General features: G+C 43.9%; 1 protein-coding gene across 1 annotated transcript in view; it reads right to left on the bottom strand.

Moving 5' to 3' along the window:
* Nucleotides 1-14,220, bottom strand: part of LOC308290988 (cadherin-4-like) — a gene marked incomplete at both ends in the record, with an annotated part of 85,018 nt that extends 70,798 nt beyond the window's left edge. The window contains 2 exons of the mRNA XM_080732902.1: nt 11,330-11,527; nt 13,900-14,220. Coding sequence (XP_080589028.1) covers nt 11,330-11,527; nt 13,900-14,220 — 519 coding nt within the window. The remainder of the gene's footprint in view (nt 1-11,329; nt 11,528-13,899) is intronic.
* Between the last annotated feature and the right edge of the window lie 490 nt (nt 14,221-14,710).

Here is a 14,710-nt window from a genome sequence, read left to right as displayed (position 1 = left end):
TCAGGAGTTTAATTAGGACTGTTCATTTCAAAGTGATTGTTGATAAGGGGGGGAAATAATGTTTTGTTCTACCTTCATGAACACAGAAAAATGACCGTTGACAATGATATGAATGGGGCCTCAATGTGCCTTACTGTCAATACCAGGAGATTCTAAGATGCTCCACTTCCTAGATATTGAGGGTAAGTAATTACATTGATCCTGCTAATTCCATTAAAGGAAAGGAAATTAACTTCATAAGGTATTTATTACATGACCTTCCTGTAACCCCCCCCCCCCCTTCTCATCCTGCTATTGAATCCATGTGTCCCAGAACGAGGCGGACATTTGTCAAACTGAAATGCAGGTTTCACTAATGGCACTAAACTACAGTAGGACCCACTCACATACTACTGACTAATGTACAAGTTGTTTTACTTACTATTGTTGCTATTCTTAATGTATTTATTATGTATTTATTCTTGTGCACATAGATATAAGATATATAGGCCTATATACCATGTTAAACAAATGTTGAATCATTTAGGTCTGCAGGATACAGCCAGCTTTAAAAGATGTCATGAAATCTCCCAAATGAATATTATTCAAACTAAATGGTAAATGGTGCATTTATATAGCACTTTTTATCCAAGGCACTTTATAGATTGTGCATTAAATTCACCCATTCACACACACATTCATACACCGATAGCGGAGGAAACCATGCAAGGCACCAACCAGCTCACCGGGAGCAAGTAGGTGTTCAGAGTCTTGCTCAAGGATTCTTCGACTTAACTCAGAAGGAGCCCGGATTCTAAATGGGAACACTTCGGGAACCCTTTGTGTTGACGGTTTCTCTACCCCTTTCTCTACCCCTGAGCTAAGCCACCCCCTAGAAACCATCTTGCGATGGAATCACTCCAGCCATAAAACCAAATCGGTGTGTATGGTGAAATGGAAGGCATGACTGGAGACAAGTTTTAGTATTTGACCATTTAACCACGCTGTCACGGCTGGTAATAACACTCTCTACTCCTGAGAACAATTACCCTACGTTATGCTGGAATGTGCCAATGCTATGCAGTTCGTGCAAAGTCTGATTATCTTGCTATTGAAAAATGCTTTATTTATCTGAAGTGCATAGAACAATCAACTTGTGTGTTCAGCTCGATTATTTAAAATATCCCCACACAACCTTGTGCTGTAGGAAAGTACTCAACTGGGGTTTGGAAGGAAAATACCCAAGGTGATTTCTTCAGGAGAAGAAACCAAACAAAGAGGTTCTGAAAGTGGCCAAGACGTGTTATTGAATAAAACAAAGAGCAGATGAAATGCTTACATGAGTGCCCCTTACTCCGCATGGATACACACACCCCATTCCATGTTATAAAGTTCATAGTTTATGTGTAGATGTGCGAGTACCTACCAAGCACTGCCAAGACTAAACACAGCTCTTAACAAAACATGCTACGTTTACAGAACACACCGCATGTGTTTAATATACTTTAGACCCTGTATTTTCACAGCCTGAAATTATTTGGCTCCATAAATTAGATCCATGCAGTCTACTGTACCATTTATAAAGCATTCCATAGGGTTTCCCTGTGACCGAGGATTGGATTGGATTGGATTGTGATCCTTAAATACTTGCAACAGTGGGGTTTTCCCTTGTTGAGATTTTTCTCATGGCCAAGGTTCAAAAAACAAGATGGAGGCCCGTACTTGGCTAAGCTCGGTCCTCTCTTTGTTCAGGGATAAAGCAGAAAAGGCAAACAAACAAAACCCACGAACAATACACATACAAAGGCAATGGTGCGGCACACGCACTACACCCTGAGGCTCTGTTTACTCCCTGTGCAGCACAAGCTATTTCACTGCATGCGTGCGTGCGTGTTTGCGCATGCACATCCAAGGACTCACAGTCTCACACAGTACATACTGTCTGTGCATACAAACATGTATAAATGCTTGAAATGCATTGGATGTCTACGAGTATACGCACATATGAATTAATTTAAATTATAAACATATATATATCATCGTTGTCGGGTGAAAACCTTGTATGTCCAAAACCGTTTTGCATTTATCATTTTAAAAATGATTTAAACTAGTGAAAACAGACGATCTACAAGCACACAACGCCTCGCACCGCGTGTAGATCTGCTGTTTTCACTATTTTTGTACGACGGCCTTGTATGATGAAGCAGGGCTTTACTTTGCGAAAGAACCTGGTGTGGCGGAGGCAGAGGCAGACCGTACTGATATGCTGTGCTGCTGTTGGCACAGCTAACGCTGGCGGATGCCAGAAGGCTTCATTACATTCAGGAGACGAGGCCATGAAAAACACTTCTCTCTCTCTAGAAAGTCTACCAGACACACATCTGACCCTAGCTGCCTCTGTTGCTCCATCCATCTTTACCTCCCTCTACTCCTCCTTTCAAAACATTTTGTATTTGGTTACTTACTTTGCCTCACACACAGAACTCACCTGTCCCCTGCTCATTATGCTAGCTAGGGTGGGAGGGCTCAGGGTAGAGGACAGATTAGAGCCACTTGCAATCGGCCTGGTCTTCATAAAGTATTTATGACAATGTTTATTAAGGTAATACAATCCAGTGTAAAGTTCTGCAAAAATAAATCTTTTTCTGACACCAGCACTGGTGAAACAGCAAAACTAGCGGCTGTTCATATGAACTTTCTCTTGAAGTCTCTACAGTATATCGCCTCAACTTGCAAGCCAGATACTGGGCCCTTGGCAAGGAAACAGGCATACCCAAATGTATCTGTCAGAGCTACTTCCATAACGTGAAAGACACACACAAGCACAACACCAGAGGGAGCTCCACTGATCTCGCTCAACCCAGATATGACACAAACATGGGGTCAACTACGTTCTACTGCTACTACGCCACAAAAATGTGGAATGCCCTCCCAACAAACATCAAAAAGTGATAACTCCTTAACCTCCTTCAAAACATAAAAAGAGCACCTGTCTGCAATTTGTCAATGGTCCTACACCAGAAATTACTCCCTGTACTTACTGTATACGAATTGTTCAAATGCAATAGCAAGAGCTGGCGTGCACAGTTGGTTTCTCTCTGTTCTGTTGTTCTTTTGGACTTTCTCTGTGTCTCTCATGTCCCTGTGTTGTTGTTGTGCTTGTGCTTGTGTTTGTCAGTGGAGCGGAGCAGTCATTAATCACTGGTAAACGTACGCACAGGAGAAAGCTGACACCTCGGGGGGCGGGAGCTCTCTCATTCTGTTTAGAAAGTGCTTTTTTGAACACACTCCAGAGAGAGATGCAGGAATAACTGGAGCACAGGTGCCATAGCAAGCATAATACACGTGCAAACACACACAGGACGGTGCTGCTGTAAGATGCACAAAGTCAAATTAATGTTTTTTTTCCTATTTGTCACATAACTTAATTGTAACACAAACTCATATTCAATTCATTAATATTAAAGCAACTGCTATGTTTAGTGTATGCAGAATAGATGTTATATTTTATACATGTATGTACATTACAGACATCTATTAAAACACAGTCTCCCTTCCTAAAAATCTACAAAAGGCTTCAGACGAGTATACGCCTACTCCCTTGTTCCAGTTTATTTGTTGTGGAGCAATCACTATCAACATTATGTCCTGCTGTGTTTACCAGTAAGAGACTGACACAATATGTCCATATATGGGAATTCCCAGATATAGGCCTAATATTGATGACATCAGGGATCTCCATATACAGTATGGGCATAAAAGGGACAAGGACGGAATTAATTTGCAAGCGTGACATGAGCCTGACTAACGCACGGACCATTTATGGGCATTCCCAGATATGGGCTTAATATTGGAATCAGGAATCTTCGCCATATATGGAGTGTGACATGAAGAGTGACAAGAGGCGTGACGGACAGACATGCTCTGCAGGTTTTCATACTAAATGCTACCTACGGTCGCAACTACCTACGGTCGCAATCAAGGGATATAGTCATGGATTATTCAAATATCTATTCTACACTGACGACAGAGGGTACTGTAGCGGCCCAGTGCGGATTGTTGGGTTATTGCACTCTGGGTGCCAGAGAATGAGAGACTGTGACTGTGAGGTGGGATTCCCGGGGGAAAATTATGCCTGTTATGTGGATGTGCTCTAGAAGCAATTTGTTGTTGTTGTTGTTGTGTGTACTTTGGGACGGGAGATACATGTACGTTAGCGCTGATTGTAAAGCCACTTCAAACTTCAATATTACCTGTAGCAGAGAGGAGAAGCAAGAATAAGGGAAAGAAATGTATACTGGGGAACATTGGATGGTGAACAGATTTTCAGAGCTTTTCAATGTTCCTCTGTTCACCACATTCCCCAGTCATTCCCCTCCCCAGCTTCAACCTCCCCATGCTCCCTAACCTGTCTCCTCTCCTCCTCGCTTAAACTGAGCAGATGCACTGTAACCACAGGCCCCACGGCACCACCTCAGCCACACACAAGGGCCTAGCTGGACCTGGCATAATTGCTAAGGAAGGTGGCCAATGGCGTTTCCCCGGTCTTCCATGGCACCAGACAGGCACGTACTAAGGCCCAGCGAAAACACAATTCATCAGCAGCTCCACTCCCAGGGGCGTGTGACACATGGGCCTCTGACTGCTCTGAAGATGACACAGAGATCCTTATGGTTGTGGCACTGACTTGGGGCCCACTATCAGGATATTGGCTCAAGTGGATGTTTGCATTTCAAGATCTCTGTCAATTAGTGATACTACTGTAGTCAATACTCACATTTCCATCCACTGTCCATCCAGGCTATGGGGCCGTGACCACGACCACAACTACTTCCGAAACATCCCCATTCCGAAACCAGGTTAGCATTCACCAGCGTCGGCAGGTTAGCATTTCACCAGGTTAACATTCTCCAGCGTTGGCAAAAAAATCACTGAATAGTCAGCTTGAGACCTTTCAACAACAGTTCCCATAGCCATGGCACAATGCTCATAATACTTATCTCCAAAAAGGGAAAAGTAAAGTATTGTCTTCCTCACGCTCTGCATATGCCATGAGTAATTTCAGATCGAGTGGTCAACTCATTGACAAAAAAAAAAGAGTTTTGTTCATTTAATAGTGGCATAGAATGTCCAGGATCCAGCATTAAGATGTTCTTTTTCCTACTTGCCCTTCTCAAAGGTACTTGTCTTCTCTTCATGCATGTAAAGTTCTACTTGCGCTTCCTACCACTGCCGGCAGTGTGGTGTATTAGGATGGTGGTGAAACCAGGTGTTAGTGAAAAAAAAAGATAAATGGCAGCCCGTCTTATAAATGATGTCGGAAGAAAAACCAAGAGACTCTACCAAGGTGCCAATGCTTGAATAAAAACCTGACCAAAACTTATATTCATTTCCATCTGACCATGACAGTGTTCATGACAATTGTTGTAGTGTGCTCTGGAATTCCCCTTGACAACAATATGTGAGGTATTTCTCAGGACAAACTATTACTACTACTATGTTTATTCATATCTACATCGACTCCTTGCTTAAGTCGTCATTCCAGTGCGAGTTTGTTGGCTTTTTCCCCTTTGTACTTTCTTTCTTTCCTTTTTTTTTTCTTTTTGTGCTGATGGCTGTTGTACTGAGGGTGGCGGTGGTAGGGGAATTGGGTGGGGGTGGGGTGAGGGGGTACGATGAGTCTTTATTTACCCGAGCAGAAGCAATCGATGGCTCTCTGCCGGAGGAGAAGTGCGTTGATCAATGGAAAGTAAAAAAAGAGAAAAAGCCCCATCTGTGAGAAATCAATGTCTCTTACATGCTATTGACGGCTGTTTGGCAGCAGAAGAAAACGATGAAGAGCACCTGTTTATTCTGAAGAATTACTCTCTTTCCATCTTTCTGATGTTCTCTTCTTCGCTCTCTCCGGAAGCTGTCTCTCAAGTGTCTGTTCTGCGTTCCGTCAGACTTTTGGACTCCAGGATGTTGAAGTTCTGCTCCACTCATCCCCATCTGCTGCTGAGGAACAACCTTTTTTCTCCGCACACTTGGACAGACTACACTGTGCCAGGGTTGGAAGCAGCAGAACACCAGGCCTCATACCACACAGTAAATCCGTAAAAACAACTATACGGGAAGCTATACAGAAGCTACGCTAATCTCCAAGGAATGGTCCACAAGCTTACAGTACAGGTTAGAGCAGTGGTTCTCAACCTTTTCGAGCTGTGACCCCCAAAATAATCACATTTTAACTGGGGACCCCCCACCCTGACGAGCACTTTGTATAACACATAAATATTGTGAAAACAGCAGATCTACATGCTCACAACGCCTCGCAACGCGAGGCGTTGTGAGCATGTAGATTGGCTATTTTCACAATTTCTGCCCCTAATATTTGACAATTTTACTAATGTTTAATTTGTCATTTAAGAGGTATTAAAAAGTCCTTAAATTGTCACTTTAGAAATGTGCATAAACCCTATATCTTAAACATCATGCTTGTTTACTGTTGAGTGAGAAAACAATGTTGCACATTAAGTTAATCATCTGGGGACCCCCCAAAATAATTAAGCGACCCCCCTGGGGGTCCCGACACACAGGTTGAGAACCACTGGGTTAGAGGACACCTGGGAAACAATGTGCAGAGGAGGTGTCCCTGAGCAGACACTCATTGCTCCTTCCCTGAGCTCAACAAGCCCGACCGCTTGAGCAGCAATCAGTTGGGTGAAGCTGAAAACGTAATTCCCCCAGCAGGGTGTAAAAGAATATAATTATTAATACTACTTATTATTAGTAACTAGAAATACTGTTCCTACGAAACAGTGTGGGCTTGCTGCTCCCTCATTGGCTAAAGGCCCTGCCTTTGTACTGTCAGTCATTCTTTTGAGTAGAATAAACTTGACCTATAGTTTTGGTATAACATATTGGTCTCTCCTTTCAGCGAGCCCACCAAGCCCCCAGAACCTTGGGTGGGCTCTGAAGCGCCATGGACATGGTGGCCGTTTTGAGGTACTGCTGTTGGGGCCAGAAACATGAACGCGCATGTAGGCTTCTTTGTATTGACGCGTGTTCATACCGGAAGTGCTCGTTCATGAATTGGAGCCCCAGCGTGTCCATGAACACAAACTATGACGCAAAACCACATAGGCCCCACTACGTCACGGTTTTACTACCCGGAAGAAGGGGTGAAAACTCAATGCAAGTGGACGGGCGGGGATATCTGGTGTCCTCTCTATTCTTCTTAATAACTCTATGGAGCCCACAGATGTCATGTGGGTGTTGTTATTTATATCAGGTCACACTTGTTGGTGGTGATGTCACCAAGAACGCGGCTCCTCATTGGCTAAAGGCCCTGCCTTTGTACTGTCGGTAATTTTTTTGAGGAGAATAAACTTGACCTATAGAATTTTGTAGTATAACATACTGCTCTCGTCTTTCAGACAAGCCCACAATTATTAGACCTCAAACTTCTCTCAGTTTGGGGCTTATGGGCCCAGGCTTACCTGCTTGGTGGGGCTTTGCGTCATGTTTGTGCTGCTTCGCCAGTGACAGCGTGTGTAACGGAACTCCATTCGCATTTTATCAAACGTCAGCAGTTCCTGACAACGTCAGGGGAAACACTGTAGTACTGAGGGAGCTGACATTATCAGCAGTCAATAATATCTGGTCAGAGTCCTTACGCAGCATTGGCTTCGGTAAGTAGTGTGATTGTGGTTCTGCCAATACCTTAGTCAAACACTCCACACTTCCCCTTGAGACGTGCCAGGCTCCGGGCTGCCAGGCCTTCCGGTAGGGTCTCTGTCATCACACCTGCCCCATCCTGTGCTAACCTGATCAAAGCGACAGTACTGTGGACCTGCAGAGATGCTGGTGAGGTGTGCTGTCACCCTGCCTGTCCCTCTGACGGAAACTCAGCCCGGGAAGGGAGGGAAACGGTGGGTTGGCGGAGCAGACGTGTCACTCAGCGCTGCGCTGGATGACAGAACAGCCCATTATGACTAGGACCTGCTTCACAGGCCATTAGGGTAGGCATCACACAGCCGTACCGCTCTGAACACTGAGTAATGACATAGTAGGAGAGAGACACTGTCAAGAAGAAGAGAGAGATGAGAGAGATAGGTAGAGAAACTGAAAGAAAAAGATTTTTACGTAGCTTGCCTGTTCTGTTGCTTATATAAGATGTAAAATACCACTTATCATATAACAATGTTGTGAATCCATGGGCTCCTGGCATTCTCTGTCTCAGTAAAGCTGGTTGCACACTGCTGCGTTTTTTCGTTGCGTTCCACAAAACAGTTTTTCAGGCCGACGAGATAGAGAAAGAGAAAGGGACCCAGTGGAGACAGTTGCAAAAATCTGAAAAAATCAACTCTGGTCCGAAAATGAATGCGAAACGGGTGGCAGTGATTTGCAAAACATGAGGTAGATTATTTTTATTTATGTGCTCCGAAATTCGCTCCAAAATTCGGCAGAGAAAAAGGCAGCAGTGTGCAACCAGCTTAAATCCATCATAGGGGCTGTTAAGTATGACATCATTTTGTAGGCAGAGGAGAATTTCTGCCCCCAGTTTCCGTGAATCTTTTTACTATTTTTACTATTTACACATTTTTCTTCTCTTTGTTGTTGAAAGGAAAGTGTTAGAATTATACTTTAGTCGTTATTTTTGTCTCAGATCTGTTGAAATAGCGAGGGACAGAAAATGCTCTGGGGGCAGAGTTCTCCTCTGCCTACAAAATGATGTCACGGCTTAAAAGCTCCAGCAGTCAAAAAATAAGTAAGCCTTTCAAAAACATCAGAAAGGAATATGTACTGCGTTTAATTCAGAGTCTTAACACCACCCAGTAGTGCTCTGTTTGCATTATAACAATGCATCACATACCTAGTCAAATTGTCGTGGACACACCGACAACACAATTTGCGCTTGCACTCCGCACCTAGCGCCAATGCACGCTGAGAGTCTAGTCTAAATGTACAAATGAACAAGTAAGCTTTGTCCTCCACTGAAACAGAAAACATAACAAAACAATAAATAAACAGGACATGTGAGCTTCGATCCATAATGCAATGTTCGGTAAGAGGGACAAATGGCTTCAACAACAGTTCAACAACAGCGTCCCTCTTACAGCTGTCTAGTCCTTGTTAAAGTCTAATCCTCTGTATCTCAGTGTGGCCCAGCCTGCCCTCCAGTCATCATTAACCCATTCAGAACGGGTACACCTTATTGTGTATCATTATTTTATGCTTTAACTATTGAAAAATAGCAGATATACAAGCTCACAGCGCGGTGCCGCGCTACGAGCTTGTAGATCTGCTATTTTTGAAAAATCGTGAAAATTAGAATTTTGACCCGATTCTATAAGTGTCTTTTGAATCCTTCTAAGACTTTTTGAAAAACCCTATGTTTCTATGTCAGCAATCTGGCCAGCCATCGTCAAAGAAAAGGTCCTTTTCACTTTACTGGAGTTCAGTTAGTCTGTTCTTGAGAGACTACTATGTCAGTGGTTCTCAAACCTTTTCATGTGAAGGACCCCCAACATGATATGTATTTGGCCACGGACCCCCATCTCAAAATATTTAGTTCCAGGGACCACCAAGAAGCAAAATTTGAGTCACAAACGTTCGCTTTGAAAATACACATATTCAAAGATTTGCTCACATTTTCATGACTTTTTCAAAAATAGCAGATCTACAAGCTCGCAGCGCGGCACTCGGTGCCGCGCTGTGAGCTTGTATATCTGCTATTTTTCACTGGTTAAAACCCAACAGAGGCATCACAACACTCATCACTTGCTCTCTGCTTTGTCCCAGCCCTCCACAACCTCCTGACGGACCTATTTACAGCACAAAGTGGACCGTGTTTGGTGGGCACGCTAGACTTAGAAATACTTTCCATCTCCTTCTCTCTCTGTCTCTACCTCTGTACCCTGTCTGTTGTGTACATTCTATGGACAAAGCAGGGCTGTCTGGTCCATTGTAGACTGGTTTTAGCCACGGTGTGTGCGACTCCACAAGCTGGGATGAGAATGTCAAGTCACACCAGGCTGTTAGGAAACACGTCAGACGAAGAAGTAATAACCTTCTAGCACCAAAACAACACTTTTAACTTTCGTTCACTGTCTTAACACTTTTCTTTTTAATATGAAAGTTCACTTCGAGCATCTCCCGAGGCATTCCATTTCCCCCCTGGGATTAGATAAAACCCTGACGAAAAGCAAAGAGAAGGAAAACAAACGAAAGTGCATCTTTTGCACAGCTGAAAACCCCAAAAGTGAAAAAAGGAAAGGCTGCTGGCTAGATCCTCCAGATAAAGAGACATGAGGGTGCATGGAGTGAACCGCCAGTCTCTCCAAATGATGGTTTTTATTTTTGTTTTGATGAATTATAGCACACACCGTAAGGTAAGACTCTCAAGGTCCTCAAACTGAGAGAGACAAACTGAGCTTTCTGTTGTGACAGAATCCGCCAAATGTTGAGCAATGAAGAGCCTCTTTGCTGTGACAACATATGCATTTTATATTTATTCATATTCTCTTATTTTTTTCTGCAAAGCAAGACTCTACCTGACCCCCTTCCCTGTCGAATTTACATTTTATGAATCACAAAACTAGCAGTCCTTGGGGAGGTGTCATTTGTTGTGATGGTAGTCATTTAGACGTACGTCTTGTTGCCATATATCTCTATATACTAAATGAAAACAACTACGGTGGATCACGCACACGCTCTTGCGCACACGCACGCGCGCACACACACACACACACACACACACACACACACACACACACACACACACACACACACACACACACACACACACACACACACACACACACACACACACACACACACACACACACACACACACACACACACACACACACACACAAAGGATGAGTGTGGTTTTGAGTAATTGAGGGCTATGCAATCCTGGAAAGTGCCATAAGCTCATTCTTCACATGGTCATGGTGAAGACAGGGCTGTACAGATCTGTGACTGTAGCCTTTTAAGCAGTGTGTCCTTACAAGACCTCAAAGGGATGAACTCCAGCCCTGTTTTTACTGGCTAAAGAACAGCAGCATTATTCCTATTTTACAGCATGAATCCGATGGATCCAACACTGTGAGAGAGATTAGACACACAAGGGCAAACAGCTCTTGGAGTGCAGAAACCTGTGGTCCAATAAATACGTTTTGGTATTAAAGTCTTTGGCGGCTTTAATACCATAAGAAACAAACAAGTGCACCAACGACCAACCTGAATGCTATGCTATTCTCTTTTAGTTTCACATCACAAGACCCCTGATCGCTGCTCAACAAACCCAGAGCTGTAAACTAGGCATGTCTCAGTGATGCAGCCAATGAATTCTGTCACTTACGCTGACGAGCATCTGCGGGAACGGTCCTCGAGAGTTTTCCGGCACGTTGATTGGTGGAATCACCCAGTCCCTCTTCTGTCTGCGCAGGCCCTTGGAGCTGCTCAGCACGGGCCTCGGGAACAGGATGACCGCAGGAGAGGAATCGAATGACTCTTTCTTGTCTTTCCTCTCGGCAACTTTGCCCTCTTCTTCAGTGACCTGCAAAACAGACAGGAGACGTAGCAAGTGAGCGTTTAATTTAGCAATCTTTGTTTGCACACTTCAAATAGGAAACTGTGAGCAGAGGGGGATTAATAAATGGAGATTTAATTCCAATGTGAAGATTAATTTTCTCTGGGTACATAAAGGGTACTGTATATATCCAACATCTGGCTCATTGGTTTTGGATGTGCACATAACTCTCCTCCAGAGAGGGGTGATGACATAAACACATACTGTAAATGTATGCACATAAATATGAAAAGTTGGTATCAAGCGTGTTAACAGTGGATATGACTGAGCTCCAATTTATAGTACCCCCCCCCCCCCCCACACACACGCGCGCACGCACACGCACACACACACACACACACACACACACACACACACACACACACACACACACACACACACACACACACACACACACACACAGATGGCCTTCAGGCAGAGAGAATTGGCAACCACAATCCGTTCTCTGTGAAAGATGTTCAGTCGAGAGGGAGCCTCTCTTTTCATCTTCTCGTGTGCACCCACTGATCCAGTGTTGTCTATCAGTGTCACAATGAATCACATTCATTCATTCATTCATTCATTCATTCATCATTCATTCCAGTGTCCTCAATCATTCATTCAAGTTCCCATCGTGGCATCATAAAATGATCATAAATCCAGATTCAAAATCAGCTCGTGTTAAGTACGTTTCGCAAGTATGTTGCAGATGAGACAAATGAAAGAAAAAACTGAAACAGAAATATGAACCGCTGAATAAACTAATGAAATAGTGCTTTGGGGCAGATTCTATCATGGTGTGTAATATGGAGCAAACAAATGCCATGAAGATAAATATAGTACAACGGTAATATACAGTACAGTGTTGTGTCCCTCAAGGCAAGACTCCAGAGTGAAGAGATGCCGACATGTTGGCTCTCAGGTCCATAACATGACTTATAGATTGACTTATTCACATCAAGGTTACAGTATAATATAGGCATCATCTCAAGGCTGCTCTTTAACCATCTGCACCATCTGCTTGGTGTCCCAGGGGGCTGTGGAGGATGTGTGCTGGATATCTGAACCATCCAAAGGTTACATCTTGAATTGACATGCTGTGTCGATACTCCTACTAAGTTTACCAACACGTCTCAGGGGTTACCAAAGCAGTAAAGCAAATGTCAAGAAATCAGCTGCGACCATCATAGCTCCGGCTGTACGTGAGTCATAGCCCTGCTCCCTGCTGCATCCGCAACGCACTCTGTAGAGCCATCCCTCGCTCCACTTCTCTCACAGTGTTATTGTTTTTTCCTCGCTCTCTCCCCTCCCGGTTGGCAGGTCCTGACAGCTTGTCTCCATAACAGCCATTCATCAAGTGCCGGGATGTGTTCTGCTGAATGGAGACTGCAGCACTGAGCTTTATGTCCAACAAACGCCTCCCCCAACAGGTTCCACCAAATCACCTGCCCCCTCTCTCTCTCTCTCTCTCTCTCTCTCTCTCTCTCTCTCTCTCTCTCTCTCTCTCTCTCTCTCTCTCTGTTGTTGGTTTGTTATTTTCCTCTCAGGTCAGGCAGGTGGCAGGGGAGAACAGCAATAAGCTTAATGTCAGATCAAGTGTTTTCCAAAGTCACAAAAGAGGATTAAAAATATCTAGGTTTGTTTGTAGTGAGTGGGACGAAAGAAGGGAAAACAAATGTTGGGTCACTAATCCAGAATGAAATGCTCACACAGAAAGACAACACATACAGTAATAAAAATAATAATATAATATGCATATTGCATATTCTGTCTTTCTGCAGCCGTACGTCCGTCTGTCCGTCCGTCCATCCATCCATCCATCTACCGTATCCATCCATTTGAGGAAATTTAGCACACACAGGCACAAGAAATCTATTAGAGACAGTAGTACACAGTAGAGACAATACACAATAAAAGAAGGTAATAGTGCTAATAGTATAGGCTACATTTAAAAAATACTTAAAAGCGAGTGGTCCAGTGAAAATAAGTGATGAAGTACATAAAAAAGGTGCCAATAAGAAAGCAGTAACACAGAGTGCTTTAAGTCATCTTAGTTTACAGCCGGAGTCTAGTATGAGTACTGTATGTACCAAACAGTCCAGGTCATGAGGACCAAAAGGGAAATAAGCTCTCAAGTTTTGTTGCGTTTTATCCCGTGACAGATATGCACAAACATACAGTATGTTCAAACATCAACAAATAGAAATGTGCCCATGCCATCGGCTAAGGTGTTATGAAACCTAATGGTTGTGGGGACAAAAGGTGTGAAGCGTTCAGTCCTGCAGCACGGACAGAAAAGCTGAGTGTGTTGCGACTGCTTCTCTGGCTTTGCCAGGATGTTGTGAAGAGGACTGACTAACACTGTCCAAAATGGCCTGCAGCTTATTCCATGTACGACCCTCCACAACAGTCCCCAGTGAGTCCAGCCTCCTCCTGCCAAGCGCTGAGCAAGCCTTCTTCACTGGCTTGTCCAGCTGCTTATCATCCGTGTCAGTCACACTGCCTCCCCAGCAGACCGCAGGATAGGAGAGGACACTTGCCACCACCAAATGGTAAAACATGAGCAGCATTATACTGCACACGTCAAAGGACCTGAGCCTCCTCACGAAAAAGAAGCAGCTCTGGCCCTTTCTGTAGCAGGCACCTGGTTCTGGGACCAGGTGCACAGTGCACACATACATTAGCCTGGCAAACCATCCCGTGCGTGTGAATTCACATTATCATGCGTCTTCTGCAGACCGGTCTGGCCCAAGTGCTGAGTGGGCGATAAGTGGAAACCAAAAAGTGAGTGGATTGGCTGTTCCACTTTTCTTTTGTAGGTCAGCAACTTATGTATTTGTCTGTAGGATCTCACTAGATCACACAAACCTAAACACATTTTACAGGTCCAATTGGGGTTCGCGTCTGTCATTGAATATCGTCACTGTCGGGCAGAAACCTTGTATCTCCAAGTTTCAAATGTGTATGTTTTTTCGTAAAGTAAAGCCCTGCTTCATCATACAAGATCTTCGCACAAAAGTAGTGAAAACAGCAGATCTACAAGCACACAACTAGGGTTGGGTATCGTCAGCGATACTTTTAATGGTATCGATCGCACAACGTCGATACTATCGAGTATCGATTCAGGTAAAAACGAACGATACCTTGTTTCGATACTCTTGAATACACCCC

This window comes from Nannobrachium achirus (assembly GCF_963921795.1).
Source record: "Nannobrachium achirus genome assembly, chromosome: 9".
Lineage (NCBI taxonomy): Eukaryota > Metazoa > Chordata > Actinopteri > Myctophiformes > Myctophidae > Nannobrachium > Nannobrachium achirus.
Note: the sequence above shows the minus strand (reverse complement) of the source record. Positions and strands in the feature narration are given on the sequence as shown.